Raw genomic sequence first — 26528 nt, 5'->3', positions numbered from 1 at the left:
GCATAAAAACTTTAACCGGAAGATAAAAACAACATAATTGAATCATTTTTAAAGCAAAAAATGTACAATTTACAAACATATAAGAGTAAAGAAACTGAGATCGCTGAGCCGGGTAACAGAATGGATATATTTATAAATATATTTGTAAATATATTTATAAATATATCCACTCTGTTATAAATATATCCACTCTTATTGGCGCGGCCGATTGAAACCAAAATAAGAGGTGCACATCTACATGTTATAGCAGTCCCTATATACAAAATTTCAACATTCTGAGGCTACTTGTTTTTGAGTTATGCGAGATACGTACGTTCGTACAGACGCCACGAAAAATTCTCTTCAGAATTCCTTTTAAAGCAGTTTTTTAGTTTTTTAGGAGGAAAAGAGTCTTTTATTCTGTCCTTACGTACAGATATTACGCAAAAACATCGTTAAATTGCATTCGAAAGAGGTCAAAGTGGATATTTTCGTTGAAATATGCTGCCTGAAGCTTTTCGCGATTACAATACTTCCTTTTTACTTCGTACAAGGAAGTAAAAAGGAGGTGCACATCTAGATGTCATAATAAACTCATATACGAAATTTCAATACTCTATAGTTAATGGTTTTACTCTCAATACTCTGTGGTATGTACAACATGCAACATCACGAAACACTCTCTTTTGAATCCATTTCAAAATCCGTTTTGGAAACAATAGTCCTTTATTCAGTCCGTACTTACAGACGTTACGCAAAAATATCTTCTAAATGGATTCGGCAAAGGTCGAAATGTATATTTTGGCTGAAATATGATAACTGAAATTTTTGCGATTACAACACTTCTTCTACTTCGTACAAGGAAGTAAAAATTTAGGGACTTTCAAATTAATGTTCTGACTTAAATGATTGTTCGATACCAATATCCAGTTTGACACATTTCTAGCCCCTCTCATTAAATTTGGATGGCCCACCAGCGGCCGAGCGGTAAAGTCGCTGAACACTGGTAGTTTGGTTCGAGTCCCGCGAACGGGCTGGTTGCATGGGTGTTTTCGTGGTTTTACCCATATGTAACTTGTATACGAGCGAGTTTCCCTTAGAAAGTCCTCCACGAAGACATCCCTCCTCTTAGGCAGATAGCCCTCGAGGCTTTGCTGTAATTAAACAACATGAAATTTGTTCGTAAATAAAATGCAGAATTTGTAATGTGCTACTGGTTGTTTTAATCCATTCTTCTTCTTAATTACATCAAGAAATATCATATCTCTAACTGCGACATCGTAATTTTGAAAACCAAGTATAAAAACCAAATTTTAAAAAAGCTGGTTTTATAATTGTTACGCACTATTAATTCCAGTTAAATTTTATGACATTAAACACGAAGGATAAACTGTTTTGAATCTTCTGCTAATTATACCATTTTGGCTATAAAACCTCTACATAAGTATGCTATCAGGCTCTTTTTGCTAGAACAGTTATGGACTTACCAAGAAACAGCATAGAACGAGACGGTATGCTGTGTTTTCGGCTAAGTCAAATTCACGTGACTAGCCAGTGTTAACACAAGATGTATTCAAAATTTACGTAAGATATTAATTAGAAATCTAAATAATTTCCGCATACTTACTCAACAAGTTATGCATCAGAGCGTTTTTACACGAGAAACATAATGTAAAATTCTGTTTGTGTGAATACATTGCAGTCAACTAGCAAACAGAGTCATAACTCAAACATGAGGGAGAGGAAGGCTAGACAGGAAGTTCGAATTTTATCAAGGAGGTGGATTTTATACCCGGGCAGGCACCCTGCTTCCGTTTACTTACAGGTCCTGAACTTAGGGAGAACAACGGCAGCGGAAACTCCATCTCAAGCTCAACCTGCTTCCTGTAGGTATGACCGCATCGACTGTGAGAAGCTCGGACCGATGGTTCCCCCCCCCTTGTTTCGATGTTTGTAAAAATGAACCAACCCATCATTTAAGTTTGACTTCATTTGCACGTGGGATAAAATTACTTTCGGAATGTTGTACCAAACGCAAATCCAAAGAAGAAAAGAGTTTGAATAGTTATTTATTAGGTCATAAGGCAAAATGAATTCTTCCCGATTTTCATGAAATACAAATAAAGAAGTGCACAGGAAAAGAATGGAATTCCTTACAAGAAAACATGCTTAATTAATTTGACTACATTTTAACGAATATTATTGTTATGACTATATTTTAACGAATATTATTATTATTATAATGACTATGTTACCGTGAAAGACCGGAATTGGAGAATGTCGGCTTTCACCGGAGAATGTTAACATTCACCAAATACATCGGTGAAAGATCGAATATTGCACTACATTCTTGTATATTCGGACCCTCACCGGTGTATGTCGACAATCACAGATATGCTCTGGTGGAAGTCGAAAAGAGAGGTCATAAAGTGCCATAATAGTTTAAGTTGTTGCAATAAATAAGATTTGAATCACATAATTTAGTAAGTTTTTTATGACTGTTATTTTATTTTCTCATTTAGAACGTACTGTATAATTAAGTAAGTTTTAACTTCTATTATTTTCCTTTCTCATTTTGAATGCATTGTGTGCTTTAGGTTCTCATGTTCTTAAGCTCTTATTTCAAGTGCGTTTATTCGCGACTGAATGACGGAGAAGAAAATATAATATTGTTATCTGTTCAACATTAGTACATGGTGAATGTCGACATTGACCGGTGTAAGTCAGAATAAGAGTATTTGGAAAATACTTCGGACATACACCAAGAGACTATGTGAATGTTGACATTCACCGGTGAAAGTCGACATTCTCCAGATTTCGGTGTTTCCCCGTAACAACTATATTTTAACGAATATTATTATTACGATGACTATATTTTAACTAATATTATTATTACGATGACTACATTTTAACGAATATTATTATAATAATGACTGCGTTTTAAAGAATTAGATATTAAATACCTAAAAATAAATTGATTCGATTCAACCACAATTCCTCAATTTAATGCAAACTTAGCTGACTATTTTGAGCTAAAAATTCGAATAAATAAAATAAAATAAATTTACTAAATTAAATAATAACGCTGATAAATCTGATATTAGTTGATTAATTAACTTAATTAGCAACATTAATCAATTTACAACTAATTGATTTACTAGATTAGATAATAATTATAATTAATTTTGTGATAATTTACTAATTTAACTGTCTTAAATACATTAATAATTAATTAGATTACGTTATTTAATTATATTAAAATGCAACAGGGCTAATCCTGCCTATCAGAATGGATGCCTTCGTGAAGAACTTTCTACTGTGTTTATTATTAGAGGAGGAAGAACAGAGAAACTTGCTGTAACTAATTCGTTTGGCTATCAGGAAGCTAATTGAGAGAATTTTCAACGATTTGTTGCTTTAATGACTCGGATACTATTAATTTTGATTGATTAAATATTATTACTGACCCCTCAAAGGCTCAGTAACCAATTCACTAACTGCTAGTGGCAAAGCATGAGAAGGTTAGGCAAAGTAATTTTTTCGCTAGCTAATGGCTAAGTAATTAATTTGCTAACTGACAAAGGCAGAGCATGAGAAGCCCTTAGCAGGGCTGATTTTACAAATGACTTTCTAAAACAGTTGTGTTCATATTACACATACGAAAATCACAAAATCTGCGTACGGGATGTCTTTTATGCGAAAACCGAACCCAAGATTACCAATATTCAGTAGTTTCATTGATTCGGACAGCGGTGGGCGAATGATTCCAATTAGTTTGTGAAAATTTATTTATTTATTTTGACTAACAGTTAATTAAAGTTAAAGCAATTTTCTTGTCGTTCTCCTTTTCACTTATGCTTTTCATGCCAGAATGTATTTTAGACAGCGCGCGTTTATCCAGATTAAAGGAGCGCAAGTTGAATTTAGAGCGTGTTCTGCCTGTTTGAGGCCACGTTACCGTGACTTAATAGCGATTAGATTCTGTGGCGTTGAGTGCTTCTAGCCATTAGGCTTGTCCCGCCAGCTTCTACGAGCCAGAGCCTTCCTGCGCGTTTACTTTATCGTGTGAGTCGTTAGGCTAGTTTAAATATATTGTATTTTAAATTCAACAATACCTTTTTAAAGTTAAGTCGGAAGTGTTGGCTTATGTAAACCCAAGTGGAGTCAAGTATTAAATTCTTTGTGATCAAATAATAAGGCTATTTACACGCTTCTTCTGACTTTGTCTACCTACAGTTAAAGACACGAGGATGATTCCTCTACAGTCTTTCTACAGCCCATGAGATTATGTTACCAAAACATATAAGACTCTAGAAGTTATTAAGTTAATTAATAATTTTAATTAATTTGGATTTTGTTCCTTATTTGGTGTTAAGTTTCATCATATGCAATTCAATGACTTTCTTTCTCGCTTTTTCATAGACTCCAACCTTCAGCAAACCTTGTCAGTAGTCAACGCGCGAACGACATTTTTACAACTTTGAAAATGTGCGCGTAGCGTATGTTGTAATTAACCATTCATTAATTTTAAATTAATAATTAATTGTAATCAATTTTATTACATTTAAAATCCATATACATATAAAACTGAATAATTAAAAATATACCTTGTAAATTATATGCACATTTAATTAGAAATTTTCTTTTAACTCCTCAAGCATTCACTAATAAAAAGTACTTCAAATCACTACTAATCATAGAAAAAATCAGAAGCTATAAATCATATCTTTATTCTGGATATGATTTCTACAGGGAAATAAAATTTAAATAACCAAGAATGATACATATAAGTATTAAACAAAATACGCATAATTTATGAATGCAAAGATTTACTCGTATATGTAGCATGCTTAGCAAGCTTAAGTTCTGATTTTGAGAATGTTTTTTTATAACACAGTTCTTCATTTGCCTGCATATTTATTTTTTCAATCAAGACTGCTTCAAGTGTTTTAAGACCTAAATTTGGTCGAAATTCCGTCTGATTTTTTTTTTTTAACAATAGAAAAAATTCTTTCGCAAGCTGCATTTGAATGAGGTATTATTAAGACAGCAAGCATTACAGAAGGCAATACTTTGTATTTAATACACCCATTCATATTTTTTAATTTCGCAATTTCTCCCCATGCTATATCAATACGCAAATCTACAATTTCTTTCAAATCATCTACTTGATACATGGAAAATTCAATTTCTACTTGATTAAGACATTTTTCATCAATAATGGATGGAAAAGTATTCATCAAGTAAAGAACAGATGAAAATGAGACTTCAGTTCTCAAGTTGATGTCAGCAACTTCAGCATGTTTTAGAAATGGATCACTCAGTGGAAATTTATCAATTATATATGAACATGCAGTTACAAAAAAAGCTCGCACAGAATTGAAAAATGATTTCACTTCACTTTCATTCAACTTGGCATTTTTTAAATATAGTCTTGTTTCCGCACCAATCACTAAATTTTCATTTTCTTTTTGTTTACTATACTTCTGAAATGGAATAGACGTTAGAGTAACATCTTCATTTTCTTTAGAAATTACTGATGGTTTTACGAATCTAACAAATAAATTCATTAAAAGTTCAAAAAGTTCTCTTCTCAATTTATGTATATAAGGAGCTTGTTGTTGCAAATTAACATTTACTGTTATAAACAAAGGCAAAGTATTTTTCAAAAATAACAAGTACAATTTGGTGGTCGGTGACTGTAAAATTTTTTTAATGTTTTGCAATCTCTTTTCTTCATTCTCACTGTTATCTGGTTTATCTCCAAAAAAATTTATCACAGCATCCCACTGTTCCAAAATCCTTGTTATAGATTCTAAAAGAGACAACCATCTCGTACTGCAATATTTCAAAATTTTATGAGATTTTGCATTCTGTCCCAAAATTTGTTGAGCAACTTTGAAGCTATGCTTCCGTTTCGAACTTTTCTCCAAGTAAAAATATATATCTATTATCAACATTTCAATTTCTGAGCCAATTAATTTTTCAGTAGCTTTTTTAGCAGCTATATGCAAGAGGTGGCACGGACAACCTCGGGTGATTATACTTGGTTGATGCATTTCGATAAATGATGCTACACCTTTAAACTTTCCAATCATATTACTAGCATTATCTGAAGAAAATGATAAGCAATTTTTCCATTCTAAACCTTTGTTTTTAAAGTTTTCATTTATACAATTAAAAATACCTTCTCCTGTATTATTCGTGCATTCTAAAATAGAAATCAATGAAGTAATTATCACTCCCTTTTCTTTACTGTAGTATGTTATAACCAATGGGTAAAGTTTGTTATCATTACTTCCATCAGTACTTAGAGAAAATGATGTACTGCACACTGATTTTATAATATCAGCAACAGTATTTTCTGCAAGCGTTTTCACAATAGCAGCAGTTTTGGTATGACCGCAGCTAAATTTTTTTGCTATGGCAGAATCCGGAAACATTGCTTTGAAAAGCTCTTTGGAATGATCCGAAACAGAGAGCGGTAGATTATGTTCAATTAAAAACGAACAAAATAGCATTCGGCTTTTATAGGATCTGTTTCATCATCTTTTATTAAGAAATTTGTTATTTCTTTAGATTTTACGGTGCCAAGTTCTATATGCTTTTGAGAAAACACATGCCGTTTACAGTCATCTTTTCCGCCATGAGCAACTGAGAAGTCTTTGTTGCATACACTGCAGTGTGCGTGATTCACAGAAATTTCGGACGCTTTAATGCATGGAAATTCTGAAGAATATGAATCTTTAAACTTCTGCTTTGATAATTTTGGCTTCTTCGTTCGAGGCAGCATTATGATTAAAAATCTTTCACCTGATTCACAGTTCACAAGACACACGCTAAGCTCTCGCCGTAAACTACACAATGCAGCCTAAACACGCATCAGCGAGGAACCTGGGAGACAGACAATTGGGTGGAACTATTGATAAGTCGTTAACGGTTGGAGTTACTGATCTACGATTGGCTAATTCTTCAAAACTAGTAACGCACTCAACACGTGATATATGATAACACGAGTATTCAGCCAATCATCGGATGAATTAGTTGGTTCCGTTTTGCGTACTGGTTCTCCTGCTCTTGTTTCTGTAAAATCCGTAGTTTTTTCCATACTTTTCGTAGCTCGTAGTTTTTCATGAATTTCCGTAGAAACTACGGAGAATCCGTAGTAGTTGGAGTCTATGCTTTTTACATCCAAATCTTTCTTTAAGACATAGCAATTAAAACTATTTCTTGGGTTGCTTTAAAAAGAGTAAAATTATAAGGGTTTACAGTTAGTTTTTTTAATCATAAAACAAGTAAGCAATCAGGCAGAAACAATCGTAGAGGCACCTGGCGATTTTCGAAGGTTAGTTGAATAGAAAAATATTAACAGTAACTGTTCATTCATTTCATTTTGCCATTATTTTGTAAATGGAATTCCAATTTATCAATATCTAATCCTTTCAGCTATTCTGTGTTCAAATTTATCTTAAAAGCAGTATTTCAATCAATAGGGGTTTAAACAAGCGGAATAGATTTACTACATTTTACATATCGATGAACTGATTAAGGCATATTTTTTCAAGTAAGTCGAGAATTTGATAATATAACGAACGGATATTAAAATCCCCCCTACACACACTGAAATGACAGAGTTGCATAAAGAAGTTCGGATAATTCATAAATACAGATTTCAGGAGGAAATAACGCAATTGGTAAATTAAAAATTCCCACCCATACCTATTTTTTTTCCGCGAGCAGAAATGGCTGTTTGAATGGAATGTTTTGAAGTTCCTTTGTATGGGATATAGCAATTTGATTTTCTGAGCAACTGATACATTAATAATGGCACAATTTAATAGATTGTGCCAAAACTCACGAGGGATATCTACGTAAAGAAATGCCTCATTGAGGATTTTTTAAGGAAAACTGGTTTGTACTCACGTAACTCACGAGGGGAAAAAAACGAAAAGCTAGCCTTTAACGAGATTCAATATTGGGTCGAACTACCAAGCCACTAAAAGCCTTCATAACAGAGCTTTTATATAAACAGGCGGTCTCAAAAGGTCGTTGATAAGCTTAACATGCTAGTCTGTCATGCCATGCCAAACAAGATTTACATATGAACTTGTGTCCGAAAATGCGAATGGCGAGGGCTAAAGGGCAAATCTTGCAGAATTATGGCAGAGTGGGAAATGTGATCATTTCGGGGGAGGGCGTTGCAAGAGAAGGATGAATCGGTTTAACAAAACTGTTCTTTATGGACATTTTATGGAAACAGTGTTGCCGGATCTGAAGGTTGACGTTCCAGGACAGGACAGGACTAAGTGTGGGAACCAACACATCGCCATTGCCAGAACTAATGTCGCTCCTTCACACTAACCGTCTTGAGATGAACACCTCCCCAGGGCGTACTTACGCCACGCATCGGTGTTAATTGAAACGTTAATCATTAGGGCACAGAGAACTTGTGGTACGGGAGTAGATGTCGAAACGAAACATCTCGTTTCAGTAAGATGAAACGCATGTACATTTTAGCAGAACTGTGCGAGAACACCTCGACGGGACATATCCTGATCCCTGGACTGGCAGAGACGGACCAGCCGCATGGCTCCGCGATCTCCCGATCTGGCTTCCCTGGATTTCTGCCTGTGAGGATACATAAAGTCCATCGTGTACGAGATGACCGTAACATCGGACATGGATCTCATCGCCAGGATCGTGGAAGCAGCAGCCCTTGTCCGTGACACATCAGTTCATTTTGAATCGGTTCCGTGAATACCTGCGTCGATGGTGTGAAGCATGCAATTTGGCGAATGGAATTTCAAACATCTTCTATGATTTAACCATGTTCTTTAATAAAAGTCATATTAAAACCTCTTACCGCATCCTTTCTTTTTGCCCTTCTACGCCTGCGAACATTGCCCTCTAGCGGTCGCCGTTCGCACTTTCGGACACGAGTTCCTATGTAAATCTTGTTTGTTATGGTATGACAAACAAGCATGTTAGTCTTGGCTAAGACCTTTTAAGACACCCTGTACTCATAAATATGATACTAACAATTTTAAACATGAAAAAACAATCGCGGACACTTCAAAATTTCCTATTTTATTTTATTTTTTTCAAAATACTTTAATTGGAATATACATTGAATACTTGCAAGATGTCAGTAATGCATATTTAAGTTTCAGGTTTGTAGACTATATATGTTCCACGCGGAAATTCCAGAATAACTAAGAGAAACAGGGTTCAGTTAGGATAGTTTTGAGCTAAAACAGAAATTCCCCAATTGATTACAGTGCGAGGAATTCTTGTTCTCTGTTTTCTGTCGCGTATATATAATTTAAAACTCTAATGTACAAAGTTTATTTACACATTTTCAGAACAATTTTGGGGCGAGTTAATTAATATTTAAAATATAAACAATATTTTAAAAAATTCTATATAATAACTTTTTTTCTAGGCTATAAGACTGCAGCGGGATTTTCATGATAGAAGGTCTTTTAGTAAAATTTCCAGACGTATAGATTTGCATACCTGTCCCAATACTTCTCAGAGTCCATCAGTGATGGTGGGTTTGCGATTAGAAAGAGCTCTTTTCATGAAATCAAAGACACAGTAATGAAACACGTAAAACGTCAGAGTATTTGTAGGAATATGTTTAACTGGTTAATATGCAATACCTACGTCAGTCTTCATTTTTTTAAGGATTGCAGTGGTACTTTTCGAAGTATGACTTGTTGCTTTGTCTTGATGAAGTGTCGCTCCTTGTAAGTCAATGGAATAAGGAAATGGAATTTCTTCTGTAAATATCGGAAGTAAAACTTTCTGTTCATAGTACTTTGAGTTGATTTTAACTTTTTCCCCCACTTTTCTTATTTTTAATTTCTGATTCTAAGAAAATCTTGTGACAATCATAATAACCCGAACTGAAACTTTCTTTGGATTAACAGGTCTGTACATTTCCCCCCCCCCCCGCTTCGTTTTCCTCTTTAGGCCTCTTTCAATTGCAGCCATTTATGTAAGATTAAGCTTCAAGAAGGGTGACAATGTGTTTCCAATTTATCTCCTACTAACTAAATTTCATACGAGGTTCTATAAATTGTTATACATTGGGCCACGTGCCTCGCAAAAGTTGATGAATATTATGTTATTTAGCCTTTAAGCTATAAATCATTGTGTGTTATTTTATTTATTGTAAATACATATACACTGAAGTGACAAAAGTCATGGGATACCTCCTAATATTTTGTCGGTCCTCCTTTTGCCCTGCGAAGTGCAGCAACTCGATGTGGCATGGACTCAACAAGTCGTTGGAAGTCCCCTGAAGGAATATTGAGCCATGCTGCCTCTATAGACGTCCATAACTGTGAAAGTGTTGACGGTGCAGGGTTTTGGGCACGAACTGACCTCTCGATGATGTCCCATAAATTTTCGATGGGATTCATGTCGGGAGATCTAGGTAGCCAGATCGTTCGGTGGAATTGTCCAGAATGTTCTTCTAACCAATCGCGAACAATTGTGGCCCGGTGACATGGCGCATTGTCATCCATAAAAATCCCATCGTTGTTTGAGTACGTGAAGTCCATGAATGGCTGTAAGTGATCTCCAAATAGCTGAAGGTATCCATTTCCAGTCAATGATCGGTTCAGTTGCACCATAGAACCGAGTCCATGCCATGTAAAAACAGCCAGACCATTATGGAACCACCACCAGCTTGAACAGTGTCTTGTTGAAAACTTGGGTCCATGGTTTCGTGGGGTCTGCGCCAAACTCGAACCCTACCATTAGCTCTTACCAACTGAAATCGTGACTCATCTGACCACGCCACGGTTTTCCGTTCGTTTAGGGACCAACCGATATGCTCACGAGCCCACGAGAGTCGCTGCAGGCGATGTCGTGCTGTCAGTAAAGGCACTCGAGCCGGTCTTCTGCTGGCATAGCCCAAGGAAGACAAATTTCGCCGCACTGTCCTATCGGACACGTCCCTCGTACGTCCCACATTGATTTCTGCGGTTATTTGACGCAGTGTTGCTTGTATGTGAACGTTGACAACTCTACGCAGACGTCGCTGGTCTCGGTCGTTAAGTGCAGGTGGTCGGCCATTGCGCTGTCCATGGTGGGATGTTATGCCTGAAATTAATACTCTCGGCACAATCTTAACACTGTGGATCTCGGAATGTTGAATTCCCTAACGATATCCGAAATGGAATGACCCATGCGTCTAGCTCCAACTACCATTCCGCGTTCAAAGTCTGTTAATTTTCGTCGTGAGGCCATAATCACGTCAAAGCCTCTTCACATGAATAACTTGAACACAAATGAAAGTCCTGCCAAAGTACTTCGCATTTATACATTTTCTACGCGATACTACTGCCATCTGTATATTTGCATATTACTATCCCATGACGTTTGTCACTTCAGTGTATATGTAAAGACTTTGTAATTGATTTCTGCGTCAGCGAATTTTCTCTTGTTAAAATTAAAAAACTCTTATCATTTTGGAAGATTCTGATTTTTGGAAGTGTATATGTTACGGTGAAACACCGAAATCTGGAGAATGTCGACTTTCACCGGTGAATGTCACCATTTACAGTGTCTCTTGGTGTTTTCCAAATACTCTTATTTCTGACTTACACCGGTCAATGTCGACATTCACCATGTACTAATGGTGAATGTTAAACATATAACAATATTATATTTTCTTCTCCGTCATTCAGTCGCGAAAACACGCACTTGAAACTTAAAATAAGAACTTAAGAACATAAGAACTTAAAGCACACAGCACATTCAAAATCAAAAAGGAAAATAATAGAAGTTAAGGGGACTCGTACACCTTAAAACCCATAAGATGTTCGAATAGGTTACTGTTGCAAAAATTGGGATAACTTATTTATTTTAAAAGCAATTACTACCAACGTTTTACAGCTGACTACATAATATAGCTGCTTTCTGAAATAGTTATCAGAAAGTTTGTGTTTTCACAAATATTTTCATAATTTAATCCGCTTTGTGACAACATTTTTCTTCATGTTTCTAACTTGCGCGCACAGTTTAAAACATTCTGTTTCATAATTTAATTCCATATTTAATATATAGCTTTTATAACATTAGGAAACGACTGTGAACCTAAAATTATAAAAATTTCATGTTAAATTTTTATTTTATTTTGAGTTGAGTTTATAAAATGTATTTTATTAACAACATTTTTAATGTTTTCGTCCATAAAACCTTTCAATATTAAAATATTCATCAGATTGTTGGTTCAGTTAGAAAATAGTGCCCTTATAAAGACTTCCATCGAATTTCAAGTATGTACCGTTAGCCATTTTTAAAATATCATGCGCGCAGGGCGGAAACATGGCAAAATATTTTATCGCAAAGAGGATTAAATTACAAAAATATTTGTGGCAACACAAACTTTCTGGTTACTATTTTCCAAAGCAGCTATATTATGTAGTCGGCTGTAAAAAGTTGGAAGTAATTGCTTTTAAAGTAAATAAAATACCTCAATTCTTGCAACAGTCACATATTCGAAGATCATGAGGGGTTTAAGGTGTATGAGTTCCCTTAAAAACTTACTTAATTACGTTCTAAATGAGAAAATAAAATAACAGTCATAAAAAATTTACTAAATTATGCGATTCAAATCTTCTTTATTGCAACAACTTAAACTATTATGGCACTTTATAACCTCTCTTTTCGACTTTCACCAGAGCATATCTGTGATTGTCGACATACACCGATGAGGGCCCGAATATAGTACAAGAATGTAGTGCAATATTCAATCTTTCACCGACGTATTTGGTGAATGTTGACATTCTCCGGTGAAAGTCGATATTCTCCAATTTCGGTCTTTCATGGTAACATACTATATACAGTATAGAGTTTGATACGTTTTGGGCAGCATAAGCTGCCATGCCCTAACAGACTTGGAGCGAATGATCGCTTCGTTTGAAAAAAACTTAAAAATCTCGAAGTCTCAAGAAGGTTTTAAAACGAACCTTTTTATTAAATCAAAACTAGAACATAAATGCACGCATCGTGTTTACAAATCAGCCAGCCACTTGCGACGATGCTACAAAAAGAACGTATGGGGGACAACAGGAATGTACCATGGATCAACTGGTAATGCCCTCCCATGCTAACTAACTCGAAAACAATTGCAAGCTTTATAAGAATTTGAAAAGAAATATTGAGAAAATGAGCAAATGAAGCTTTCCAAAGGAGCTAAAGTTAACTTGGTAAGGTACATCGTGGAATCCCACCGTACATCCTGCATCCAGTATTCAATAAAAATAATGATTTAGGACATAAAACGATTATAGTAATTATACAGTATAGTTTGAATACAAGTTGAAACTCACTAATTAAACAGAACATCTGTTTGGATGTAATAAAAACAACAAATAAACGTAATAAGTAACAGGTAAATATAATGAATACTGGGAATACAATGTTATAATGAACTGTAATAATAATAACAAAGAGGTATTCCAGGGGGTATTACAGTTAAGGTTGTTACAATTTATAAAGTTTCACAAGTGGAATCCGTTTGAAAATATCCACAGGATGTAAGCGTTCATTAAATTTATTCAACATGAGAACATGTACTTGACAAAGATCTAGGCTGTAGAAAGAGAATCGTTGCATAATTTTTTGAAACTTCGGATGCTAATATTTATCTTTAATAACAAACCTTTGGAATACCAGGAGATCAGTTAGTGGGAATTTTATGCGATTTTCCTCAGTTAAGGGGCACGAGAATGTGTAATCATCAGGAGTTCCCTGTTCCCGATATATACAGATGTTGAAGTTGGCCAATTTCTTGCGTAGAAATGTGTGGGGAAGGTTCCATGTCCTGTTAGTTAGTAGCCTAATGAAGGATTCGAGTATAGAGATGCGAAGCTTACATTGAGGATCAAGTTTCACTATATGTGCGTCTTCCCTGTGAAGAATTATTCCACAAATCTTGCCAATATTTTGAAGCAACTTTGTTACTTGAGATTTAAACGAGGCCATGGAAGGGCTGTTATTTGTGACTAGTTCATCTGTCCGATCATTACCAAAATGGGCACTATGCCCTTTGATCCATGAAATGTGAATTTGTTATTCGGAATTAAGGCAAAAACAGAATTTATATCGAAAATCAATGGAGAAGAATGTAAGGGATTTTCAATGGCTAAAATAGCTGCTTGGAAGTCAGATTTTATGGTAAATTCGTTGAGATTTTTGAGAATGGCTATTTCAATCGCTGTAACGGTAAATTCAAATTTAATAGTAGTCTAAAACTAGTAGTCAAAGGCTACACAAATGATTTAACTCTCCAGTCGTCTCAAGCTGTGTTTTACAATCAAACAACTTTGGCTTAAATACTCTTACACTAATTTGTATTCTGGTAGGGAAACGGAAGGAAGAAGTTACAGTAAATGTCTAAATCATAAAATAACAGTTTATTCAAAATAATAAAAACCTCACTACAGTTATGAATTTCTGCAATGCTTTTTACATTTTGTCTTCTGTCAAGGTCAAAAGTCTAACGTAACCTTATAAGGTATTCCTCCCGCCTTCTTAGCATGCCTTCGTGGTGTAGTGGTCAGCACCTCGACGCGTATTCGAGAGGCCCGTGGTTCGAGTCCCGGCGAAGGCGTTGTTCATTTTTCATCTCTCCTGCTTCAAAAATAACAATGAATCTGCAGTGGCACCCGAACTAAAAGATGGTGAATGATGATTCTTCACTACCAGGATTTGTCGATTGGATACCCTTCTGTGCAAATAAATATTTAGTAAAGATGTGTGGAAAAGATTCATTTCATTTAAGAATGCGATTGCATCCTTTTCATGTAATTCGAATCAACAAAATGTTGTCGTGTGCTGGAGCGGATAGGCTTCAAACAGGTATGAGAGGAGCTTTTGGGAAACCTCAAGGAACAGTTGCTCGTGTAGATATAGGACAAATGATTATGTCTGTAAGAGCTAAGGATCAACATAAGGAACATGTTATTGAAGCCCTTCGTCGTGCAAAATTTAAATTTCCAGGCCGTCAGAAAATTGCTGTTTCAAAAAAGTGGGGTTTTACAAAGTGGGATAAAGAAGAATATGAAGCAATGCGAGCAGATGGTCGTCTGAAGCCAGATGGATGTTATTGTCACTATTATAACAACCATGGGCCTTTTGATGTTTGGGTTGATATGCAGCGAGAATTAAGAGGACTTGATTAATGTAAGAGTTATATGTAATTAATTAAAGTCCTGAATAAGTACTGGAAAAAAAAAAAAAAAAAAAAAAAACATGATGAATGTTCTAATGTAAGCATACAGTTCTTGTACATAGATGTAAATAAAGCTTCTGTGTGATAAAATTGAAAAGGAATTCCAAGCGTTCCTGTGGATATTTATTAAGAAGGGTAAGCAAAATTTCACTTATCGATGTTGTTAAAATGTAAATAATAAGAATAAGAAAAAAGATCATAAGTTACAATACCCCTAAAACGCCAGTCGCTCTTTAAAAGGGGAAGTATATACGGTATTTCTCCCACCTTCTTAGCAAGCCTTCGTGGTGTAGTGGTCGGCACACTCGACGCATATTCGAGAGGTCCGTGATTCGAGTCCTGGCGAGGGCATTGCTCAATTTTCATCTTTCCTGCTTCGAAATAACCTTATGTCTCTACAACCTCAGTTTCCACAAATAAAAAATACTAAAAATACTTACCACTGTCTTTCAGATTATTTACGTAATTTTAACTTATTAGGGAAATATATCTGTAATAAAAAGTTTCAAATGTGAAAAAGTCATTTCACAAAATATATTCGTATTACTTTTGCTTATATTCCTTCCCTACTTATATTGATCTCGTATTTCTTTTAACGAATCACAGCTAAAGGCCTCTGATTACAGAGAATCATTATGCTAAACAGAAAATAAGCAAGTATGTACTTTTACTATGCAAATCTATAAAAGAATTTTATGGATTTTCTTTTAGCATTCATTTAAAAGTATAAGGAACAATGAAACTGATAAGTTTTCTTCCTAAGTGAAATTTTTAATTCTGTTTCAGAATTTGGGAGATATCATCTTCAAATCTTTTCAGTGAGAATAGCATCCTTCGGTAGCTGTGAACGTTATGTTCGATACTTTAAAAATATTAAAATACTAAATCGTAAAAAAAATTAAAATACTAAGTCGTAAAAAAAGTTAAAAAACTAAATCCCCCCCGAAATAAAAAAAAAAAATCTAAATCGTAACAAAAAAAATTCAAATACTAAATAAAAAAAATCGTAAAAAATGAAATACTAAATCGTAAAAAAATAAACAAATAAATAAATAAAATAAAACAAATATGTAATTTTTTTCGAAGGCATAAGAACAGCTTGGTAATAGCTGCAAATAAATTTATCAGATAATCAATGCAAAAAATTTAAAATAAATATAATTTAGTAACGAAAAAATGTAATACTTTGAGTTATCTTAGGCTTTACATTTTTTGCAGTATTTTAATCGCTGGCATTACAGTGAATGCATACTTAACTACAAAAAAGGCAACTAAGTCCCCGGGATTTTATTATTATCTAAATTAATTATGGCATTACTTAGCCTAGGAGTAGTATATTATATTAATAAAAACATTCAAATGAAATAGAATAGATATATGTAGATTTGAGAAAACAGAAGACGTTCTTACGGGAAGAAATGTTTACAGAAATTCCACTTTCCTTTTTTTTTCTCCACCCTAACCCATTTATAGGACTGAAATGCAGATGCTTAGATTTTGTAAGTTTATAAAATAAGTTTTAAAAGCTTCAGAAATGATTACAGGGGGGAAAAACACTTTTGAAGCTTTTCTCTCCCCCCCCCCTCCCCAGTGGCGGAATTTAGCCATTTATAAGCGTTGGCCACTTCCACGGCCGGATCTGGTGGTACCTAAAAGATTGCCGTGGAGAAACGGAAAAATTACATCCATGCCTTCTTCAAGCTTCGAACTTGGCCCCTTCGGTACGGCAAAGTCTCTAACCAGTTTCCCATCTGGACGGCGAGTTTTGAAGCATTTTGTAAGATTCTCTCTATGAATAATGTTATGAGAAAGAACTGAGTCTATACACTACTTCCCATTTTTCAAACTTAAATTGGTAACGGCAACTGACGTTTCGGGAAAATTCGAATCGAAGATATCTAATGCAAAATGATAAACAGATGGATCTCAAAAAGGGGCTTCAGATACCTCGTTACAGTGGTATATAAAACGTGAGTCTTCTAAAGTTCTAAAAGAAGAGCACAGAATAATCATTTCCAAATAGAGTAATTTGCGGTATGGTACGAAGAATGTTGGAATGAAGAGACAGCCTATGGTTATTCTTAGCCAAAAATAAACCAGGATAAGGTATGTCGACATTTGTTTTTGAAACATTAAACGACCGCAAACACATCTGGACCAAACAGGCGAAATCCCAGAGCACAATCAAGTTTGCGGTTTTGAAACGCGTTCATATGTTCTTGCTGATAGAAGAACGATTGGACTGGATTATTTGAATAACGTTAAATATATTACTATCTGTCTGGACGGAGGAATTCTTTTTGCAGAAAACATTTTATTTAAAACTGCTATACATAGGGAAAACTGCGTAAACTCCCATGTTCACCGGGATTGGAGCCCGGATCGAATACCACTGTTCAGAGATTTTTTACACTGGCTACAAGTTTACAGGGTGGGTTTTACAAGAATAATAGGCTTAATTGTAAAAAGAACAATCAAACTCACGTGCTGACATTAAACATTCATTTTGATAATCGAAATTTTCACTATAGTTTATAAGATATTTCTCCCGCCTTCCTTGCGTGCCTTCGTGGTGTAGTGGTTCTGCACGCTCGGCCGGTATTCCAGAGGTGCGTGGTTCGATTCGCGGAGAAGGCGATTGTTCATTTTTCATATTACCTGCTTCCAAAAAAATACCTAATGTCTCTACAGTGGTGCCCGAACTAGAAAGGTGGTGGGTGATGATTCTCCCCATCCAGAATTTGGCGATTGGGTTCCCTAAAATCCCCAGTCGTCCTTTAAAAGGGGGAGTATATAAGATATTTCTCCCGCCTTCCTAGCTTGCTTTCGTGGTGTAGTGGTTCTGCACGCTGGGCCGGTATTCCAGAGGTCCGTGGTTCGATTCCTGGCGAAGGCGATTGCTCATTTTTCATCTTGCCTGCTTCCAAAATAATACCTAATGTCTCTGCAACTTAATTTTTTAAGCTTCTGCACATTAAACTGAATTTTTTCACCTAGTTATAACTACAGAGGCTGTTCGCGCATTTTTAGACGATTTCGGTAAGCAGTAATAAAAATTCGTTTGTTGCAAAAGAAGTAATTGCAATTGTACTATGTTTTTAAAAGTCAAAATTATCGTCTGTGGCTTGAAAGTTTGTTTTTATTCAAAATGGCGAATTTAACAAAGCAGTGGTTCTAAGGCTACATTGACGCTCTTTCCGAAGAGAAATAGGCATACTCCGTTATCCAAAAACGATGTGAGAGTCATGGTTTTGTGATATCTAAAGCGTGGATAGGTAATATCATCAACAAGAAAGGAAGAAAACGTCAAATTGCATTTGCAAATCCTCAAGTGGGACAAAACTTCCAAACAAGTATCCAAGGAATAAACGGACATCTTCGGCTATTGTAAAGGTACGTTGTTTAATGTTAAAAGAAAATCCCCCTAGTCAAAGGACAGTTGCAAAACCATTAAAATGCTCGGTGTACACTGTAAACAAAATGATAAACGTTGATTTAAATCTTAAGAAAGGGAAAAAACGCAATGTGCATCGTCTTCTTCCAAAGCATATCGCTCAAAGCAGGACACGCTGCAGAATTCTATATGAGAAACAGTTATCCAAAGAAAAATGGAAAACAATTGTCACAATAGATGAAGCATGGGTGTATTTAAATGATTGTAACAAAAAAAAGAGCCGTTTATTATCATAAAAGGGGAGAAAAAAATTTAAGTACATGGTTCAAAGAATCGAAAGAAAGTTTTTCTAAGAGATTCATGATGGTTGCTGGTTTTTCTTATAATGGCAAGTTAAAAATAAAGAGAATGGAAAAAAAAAATCGCCAATTTTTCTGAATGCAATACCACCGCTTTACCCACAGTGACATCCATTTGTGAGATTCAATCAGAACAAAGCTAGCAGTCACACATCAAAATCCACTGTAAATTTCCTAAAAGAAATGGAACAAAAAACTGGTATCAAGGCCATACCCTTCTGATATTCGTACTAAATCTCCCGATGTGTCACCTATGGATTTTAGTGCTTTCGGAGTTTTAAAAACTGCATTATCCAAACGTTGTCCCAAAACCCTAACAGAACTCTGGAAAGCTGTTCGGGAGGAATGGGATAGAATACCTCTTCTGCCACTTCAAAAGGCATTATTATCCTGGAAATTGCGGTGTCGAAAGATAGTTCAGAATAAGGGATGTCAAATAGAACATTTAAAACACAAGAATTTTATGTAATTTAGTTTTGTGAATACAATATACATTGTCAAAAAAATGTGTGAACAGCCTCTGTGTAACATCTTTTCACTCTTATGTAGAACATTCTTTCACTCTTAGGGACGCAGTCGGTAACCAAATCTTCCGTCGAATGATGAGTTTCAAAAGAAAAATTTATAACTATTGAATGGAATTTTCAATCTGTTAAAAATACATCAACGGTAAAATATATGTCAGACGTAACAAGAGTATTTGAAGAATGCTGAAATTCATTTTCTTAAAGCTATTCGTTCTTGAGAGTTATTATCCTCTCTTAAGTAAGCATATGCTATTGCAACATACCCTGTAAAATTTAAAAACGTCCTTCAGAAATTCGTTTAAAATAAAGTATAAAACCAAATTCAAAGATAATTTGCTCGAATAAAAAATATCTATAAAATTATCTTTAAAAAATACCGTGCATCGCATTTTAAAAATTCAAAAAAATGAATAGATTTCTAAAATGACTTCTGTGTAAAATTGTTCCTGCTGCCGTTTATATAATAGTTTAGGTCTAGACGAACAGCTGCGACTGGCTGCATTGTTCATTTATGCGCAACGGAAAAAAAATTTCTTAAATCCTGTGGTTAAAGGAGATGATTTCAAAACAAATCTAGTATAAGTAACAGCTGTTTTCGAATAAATTACTATATCACAATGTTTCATTAAATATTTCTACGGGTTTCTTTTTTCTATGCTCAATTTTTTACAACAATTCTCGCACACACTGATGATTATACATTGTCTAAAAAAATAGATTTCTCCAGAAAGCTCAGTTTTTTCTGATAGCATCTTCAAATTTTGCAAAAATTATTATAATAGCTTCGTCAGCAAAATAGTACTCATGAACACTGCATCATCCGAATTTTCAGAGTCTCTGAACACAGAGCTTTCTTTTTTACTTATGTACAACGCAATTCAAATTATATGTCAGTTTCTGGACAGTCGTCGAGTCTATCAAGATAAGAAAGGGATAATAGAAACGTTACCATATAAACGCCATCAGTCACGAATGACTGACTTCCTTCTACGGTCTATTAAATTATACACATTAAAATTACAGTTTCTACGTAAAGGCAAACTATCCGGTCATCGGACAGAAAAACAAAATTTTCGGTACATAAAACTGAAAGTTAACTTTTGCTCCCACTAGGCAAAAAGACACTTAAGTTGGTGCACCAGCTGACTTAATTCACCATCCTACTAAGAGTTTCAAATATAAAAAAATAGCGGCAACGTTAGGCTTAGCGCCACTTTTCAGTTGTTGTTAATTCTACAACTATTGCATGCAGAATAACTAAAGGCATAAACACCTTAACCCGGAACGTAAGAACAACGTAATTAAATCACTAAAGCAAAAAAGGCACAGTTTATCAATATATAAGAATAAAAAAACTGAGCTCACCGAGTCGAGTACAGAGTAGGAATATATATGAATAATATAATTTTTTATACGTTTGGTGCATCCGATTGCAATGAAAAAGGGGATGTGCACAACGAGATGCTATCGCAGTCTCATATACAAAATTTCAACGTTCTGCGGCTAATCGTTTTTGAGGTTTGCGAGATACATTCGTATGCACAGACGTCACAAAAAAATCTCTTCTGAATCTAGTTTAAATAGATTTACGATTCATTCTGAGAAAACGAATCCTTTATTCTGTGCTTAGGTACAGATGTCATATAAAAAACAAGATTTTTTTTACAGTACTTCCTACGATTTTCTGTACAGTACTTCCTACAATGAAGTAATTACAGTACTTCCTACAATGAAGTAATTACAGTACTTCCTACAATGAAGTAAAAATGACATATTTCTTCTTAATTACCAAATTCGTTTTCTGGCAGTTTGAATTTTGAAAACATTCTGCAGGTTTGTTTGGAGGTAAAATGCTGCAATAATTAAAATAATTGTCAGTTTTTGTATTCTAATCATATTGTACTATAATAAATTGCAATATTGTAGCAAATTAAATTTTACTGAGCAATATATGACCTGTATCAAATAAGATTTTTTTTTTTTTTTTTTTTTTTTTTTTTTTTTTTTTTGTACTAACTTTTTGGATGGAAGGAATCTGCTCGACGGACTTTCTCAGTGGCTCATGGGTAATGGAAGTTGACGATAATGAATATTCGAGTTTTCATTGCAAGTTTCGTTGTAAAATTAATAATTATGAATAATCGAATAATATCACAGACGAATTATTCGATTCTGAGATATTTTTTTTAACCTAGTTAATAAATGACATATAAATCTGTGAATTATCTATCGGCTGAAAACCCTAACTACAGCTCTGCAAGAGTTTTAGCAACAAATAACAAAACAACTGGGGACTTTGCTTATCATTAATGGCAACGGGGCACTAATATTTTTAAACTTTTACGAAGAAACATTCTGGCAGTGTATCAGAAGAACTCCGTGATAAAATTTCGGAATGTGTATTAACATGAATGTCCAACTTCACGATATAAAGCGAATTATTTTGAAGAATATGAGAAGCCATGCTATAAATAGCAAATCGTAAAAACTGGAAAACAAAGAAAAAGGCACTTTAGAGTTGACCCCCTTTCCGTTTGGAATGGCGTCACTCACCTAAGCCAACCACCCCTTATGAGTTTAAACAAGAAGACGTGCGAGCGGAAGGATGTAATCTCATATCGAAGCGGAAAGACTGAAGAAGAGGGGGAACATTGTTCAGGATAGACACACAAAAGTAGGATAGACTTACAGGTATCCAAAATAGCTCTCCGTCAGCCGAGTGCAAGGCTCTCTTTGCTATAAATGTGTAAATATGCCTCAAAAATAATTACTACATGATTTTAATTCACGTTTCATAGATTTTCCAAAGAAATTCGCCAGCGGTGAGAGATATATCATTGTAGGATAACTCAGCAATTAAAAATAACATATATTACGTCTGGTTCTTTCAAAAATTTAAAGAAATAACTGAAGATTTGCAAAGTAGAATACATTTATATACAGGGTTTCCAGATGAATTAAAAGGGTGTATGAAATAGAGAAGGTTTCGCAGAGTTTACTAATTAATGGACTCCCTTTACCGGAATCCCAGTCGTAAGAGTTGTTTGTTTTTCTTTGGAAGTAATTTAAAATTAAGCTCGCTGTTAATTTACTTGTAATTAAATTTTTTGTTAATTTACGTAAAACAAAAGGGTAAAACAAGACAACAGAACAGAACTCACATATCCAGATTTATGGGACCACAGTCCATCCGAATATTCCGAAAATACGAATGAAAGATTTTTTTTCCCCCTCTGTAGACCAAATATGCATTTTTATAGTGCATATTTGGTCTACAGACACAAATAAGTGATGATAACTTATTTATTTTTTTATCGTTTTTATTTACAATAAAGATTAAAACATTAAAATTATATTGTTGTGGTAGTGTGATTAATCTTGCTTGCCAGATATCGGAACAAGCCCACAAAGTTCTTAATGGTAAGGAGAAAAAATTACGCCTGTCGTTGGCAAGAACCTGATCACAGTCCACCCCCCCTCAGTTTTAAAGAAGAGCACACCAGGGGGCGGTTCCGAGAGTCTCCAATCTCTTCCTTCCCTGCCACCAACCTGTGGAGCGGACTTTCGGTTCGCCACATATTTAGAGTACCCTGATGCCGCACAGACACTATACAATTACAAACATCGATGTCTTCTCCGGGATGTGAACCGGGGTTCTTTGGCACGGCAGTCAGCGTCGTTAACTGGTTGGGTGGCTTTACATTATATTATATATTCTAACCCCCCCCCCCCAAAAAAATGCCGCACTGTTCACTAGATAAGAAATTTCCCCGGGACAAAAAAAAAAGGGGGGGCGTGCGTCACAAGATCAATAAAAATTATTTGAATGCTACTCTATATTTTATTAAAACAAAAATCTCTTGTTTGGAAGCAAAACAAATAAACATAGTATACCCGAAATTATTGTCTACTTTTAGGTGTGGTGTATTTAATTATGGCAAAGCACTCGAGGGCTATCTGCCTAAGGGGAGGGATGCCTTTCGTGGAGGACTTTCTAAGGGAAACTGGCTCGTATACACGTTACACATGGGGAAAACCACGAAAACGCCCATGCAGCCAGCCCGTTCGCGGGATTCCAACCTCGGACCGAACTACCAGTGTTCAGCGACTTTACCGCTCGGCCGCTGGTGGGCCTGTCTACTTTTAGGAAACAAGCACTTTATATCTAAGTCATAATTCGGGGAATAAACAAAGAGTATTACGCTTACGTCAAAGTTTTCTGTTGATTTTTATTATTTGCGAAATGATACATGATGAAATTTTACAGAAAGTGTACACATTTATCTAATTATACGTGATGGCATGTTATTAAATTAAATGAGACGAATTTGCATTATTATTGGGTAACTACTAAATATTTTTATAAGCCAATAAATACGCATTTCCTTATGTTAATTTAATAACTTATAAAGTTATACATGGTCTAGTACTGCTATTTTAGTCCTATAATCGCAACAGACATGTAGCCAGTCATCGCTATGTCTGAGACAGTACGATAAAGTCTTACCAGCCGCCTGACTGGGATAGCGGTTAACGACACTGACTGCCATACATAAGGGTCCGGGTTCGAATCCTGTAGAAGGCATGGATGTTTGTAAATGTATAGTGTCTGTGCGGCATGGGGCACTCTAAATGTAGACGACGTCCTTTCGAGAGGTTGCTGGTAGATAAAGCACGACGTTCTGCTACAAATAACCAAAACTTAAACACGCAACCAGCTAATTTGCATTCTGGTGAGGAATGCATTCTGGTGTATTCTGGTGAGGAATGCATTCTGGTGTATTCTGGTGAGAAACATTTGATGCTATTTAAATCAAACAAACAATTAAATTTGCGTGAATAAATTAAACAAAATTTTAATTTTAAAATATAACAATTTAATAATGAGAACAATGTGTAAAAAAAGTGACTCGAATATAAAAATAACTGAATGTAAGCGAAAGTAGGTCTCACAGCGTTATGTAATTCAATATCATATCACTACGTATCATTTAGCAAACGCGTAACTCGTAAAGGCAATTAATTATATACTCTATTAGAGTCTCTTCTTTGTTTTACCCTGTATCATAAATTTAGCCATCAAGTGCTTTTTTTTCCTAAAATCAGATTAAATATCACGGTGACGTTATGCCTGATCTTTCTCTACGCTAGGAAAACATACTTACGTTAAAATATAGATTTTTGTATTCAGTTTTTCCAAAAGAAGGGAGGTCTTCATGTTATTTAAAAGAACAAAAATATTTTATTTTCTGTTAAATTATAATCTTCGTTGAAATGAAACAAGATAAGAACAGAATAAGATATTATTATCTCCATTACATTACAGTAAATTCTTACTTGGTCTACAGAAAAAACCAGAGTAATCAAATTTTCCATTTACTCAGACCGTTTGCCGTCGCATTTAATCAGGATAACTGGAGTTCTACGTGAACACACACACATACACAAAAAAAAATTCTATATCTCCGATTCTACTGAATCGATTGACGAAATTTAACATTCGCTTCTCATGTCTCGGAAGCGCGATAGGATTCATATTAAATTTAAACACAGCGCTGTTCTAACATATGTATTCTGACATGAAATCGGATTTTTTTCTTTAAATTATTGCTTTTTCCACCTGCTGCTAAAACACTTCGCTACTGCTCATCTCATCTTTCCTTTGTTCGAATAGTTAAGTAATAGAAAATCTAAATTTAATCTTATTTAGTTTAAATCACTATTGAATATGTAATTTTGGAGAATTTCATCTAAAGTAAAAATGATCTGCGGTGAGAATGGAATAAAGATGTGGAACCTTTGTAGAGTCATTAGGATTTTTTTAGAGGCAGAAGGATGAAAAATATGCAACCGCCTTCGCCGGGAATCGAACCACGGACCTCTGAAATACCGGCCTAGCATGCTACCGTTACACCACGAAAGCACGCTAGGGAAGTGGGAGAAATACCTTAAACCTTAAAAGCTTCTTTGTCATTCCTGTGCTTGCCTACCAAAATATTACATATATATGCACACACATGCAAGTTAAAAATATAAAATAAAAATTCTAACATCCAGATCATTTCAAATATAGATATAAAGAGAACCCTCCCAACCCGGATAGTGATTAGTGGCCTTAACTGCTGTACCGAAGGGCTCAAGTACGAATCCTGGAGAAGGCATGGGTGTTTGTACATGTATAGTGTCTGTGCGATATGGGGAAACTAAATTTGCGAGGAACCGAAAGTCCTCTCGAGAAGTTAGTGGTACGGTAAAAGTGGTGGGAGACCATTAAACCCGTCTCCCAGGCGTGCTTTCTCTCAAAGCTGGAGGTGCAGCTGAGCTAAAGTCGGGCTGTAAACTATAGGGTGCTCAAGGCCCTTGCCAACGACAGGCACACACGACTCTTGCCGCGATGAATATCGAGGGCTTGTGCTGTCTTTTGTCATACAGATGAGACTGGTAACAACAACAACATATAAAGAAAGAAAGAGTGAAATCACTGCAAGATAATCATCTACGTTTCTTGATGACTTTATTATCCCATGGAGACGGTCATCTTAGATGTTTGCATTTAATTTAATTCAGATGTTTATTTATATTCTCACAAATACTGGTCACTTTAAGAAGTGATCCTCTTGGGAGTTAGCCACCACGAGGATGTTCATTGTGTATATGTTACCCGTGAAAGACCGAGATTGGAGAATGTCGACTTTCACCGGAGAATGTCAACATTCACCAAATACGTCGGTGAAAGATGGAATATTTCTTTACATTCTTGTACATTCGGACCCTCACCGGTGTATGTCGACAATCACAGATATGCTCTGGTGTAGGTCGAAAAGACAGGAGTATATGTACACGCTGCCATTCCAAAAGGAAGTGTTCCACAAATAAATGCAGTTGTAAAAGCAAGGGCCTCTTGTGCAATTCAAAGTGTCATAATAGTTTAAGTTGTTGCAATAAATAAGATTTGAATCACATAATTTGGTAAGTTTATAACGTCTATTATTTTCCTTTCTCATTTTGAATGTACTGTG

The 26528-nt window shown here is 35.2% G+C and overlaps 2 protein-coding genes across 3 annotated transcripts in view; one reads left to right on the top strand and one right to left on the bottom strand.

Annotated features, from left to right (window-relative positions):
* Positions 1-26528, bottom strand: part of LOC118203451 (endosome/lysosome-associated apoptosis and autophagy regulator family member 2-like) — a 195613-nt gene that overhangs the window by 112087 nt on the left and 56998 nt on the right. The gene's annotated exons all lie outside the window — the stretch shown is intronic.
* Positions 14676-15220, top strand: LOC118192526 (large ribosomal subunit protein uL16-like). The gene has a single exon (XM_035363520.2). It carries the CDS (start codon positions 14676-14678, stop codon positions 15177-15179), a length of 504 nt encoding a protein of 167 aa, XP_035219411.2. The 3' UTR covers positions 15180-15220.

The sequence above is a fragment of the Stegodyphus dumicola genome, chromosome 1 (assembly GCF_044657685.1).
Source record: "Stegodyphus dumicola isolate Sdum_Otavi_A_Nest chromosome 1, ASM4465768v1".
Classification (NCBI taxonomy): Eukaryota; Metazoa; Arthropoda; class Arachnida; order Araneae; family Eresidae; genus Stegodyphus; species Stegodyphus dumicola.
This window is presented reverse-complemented; position numbering and strand designations above follow the sequence as displayed.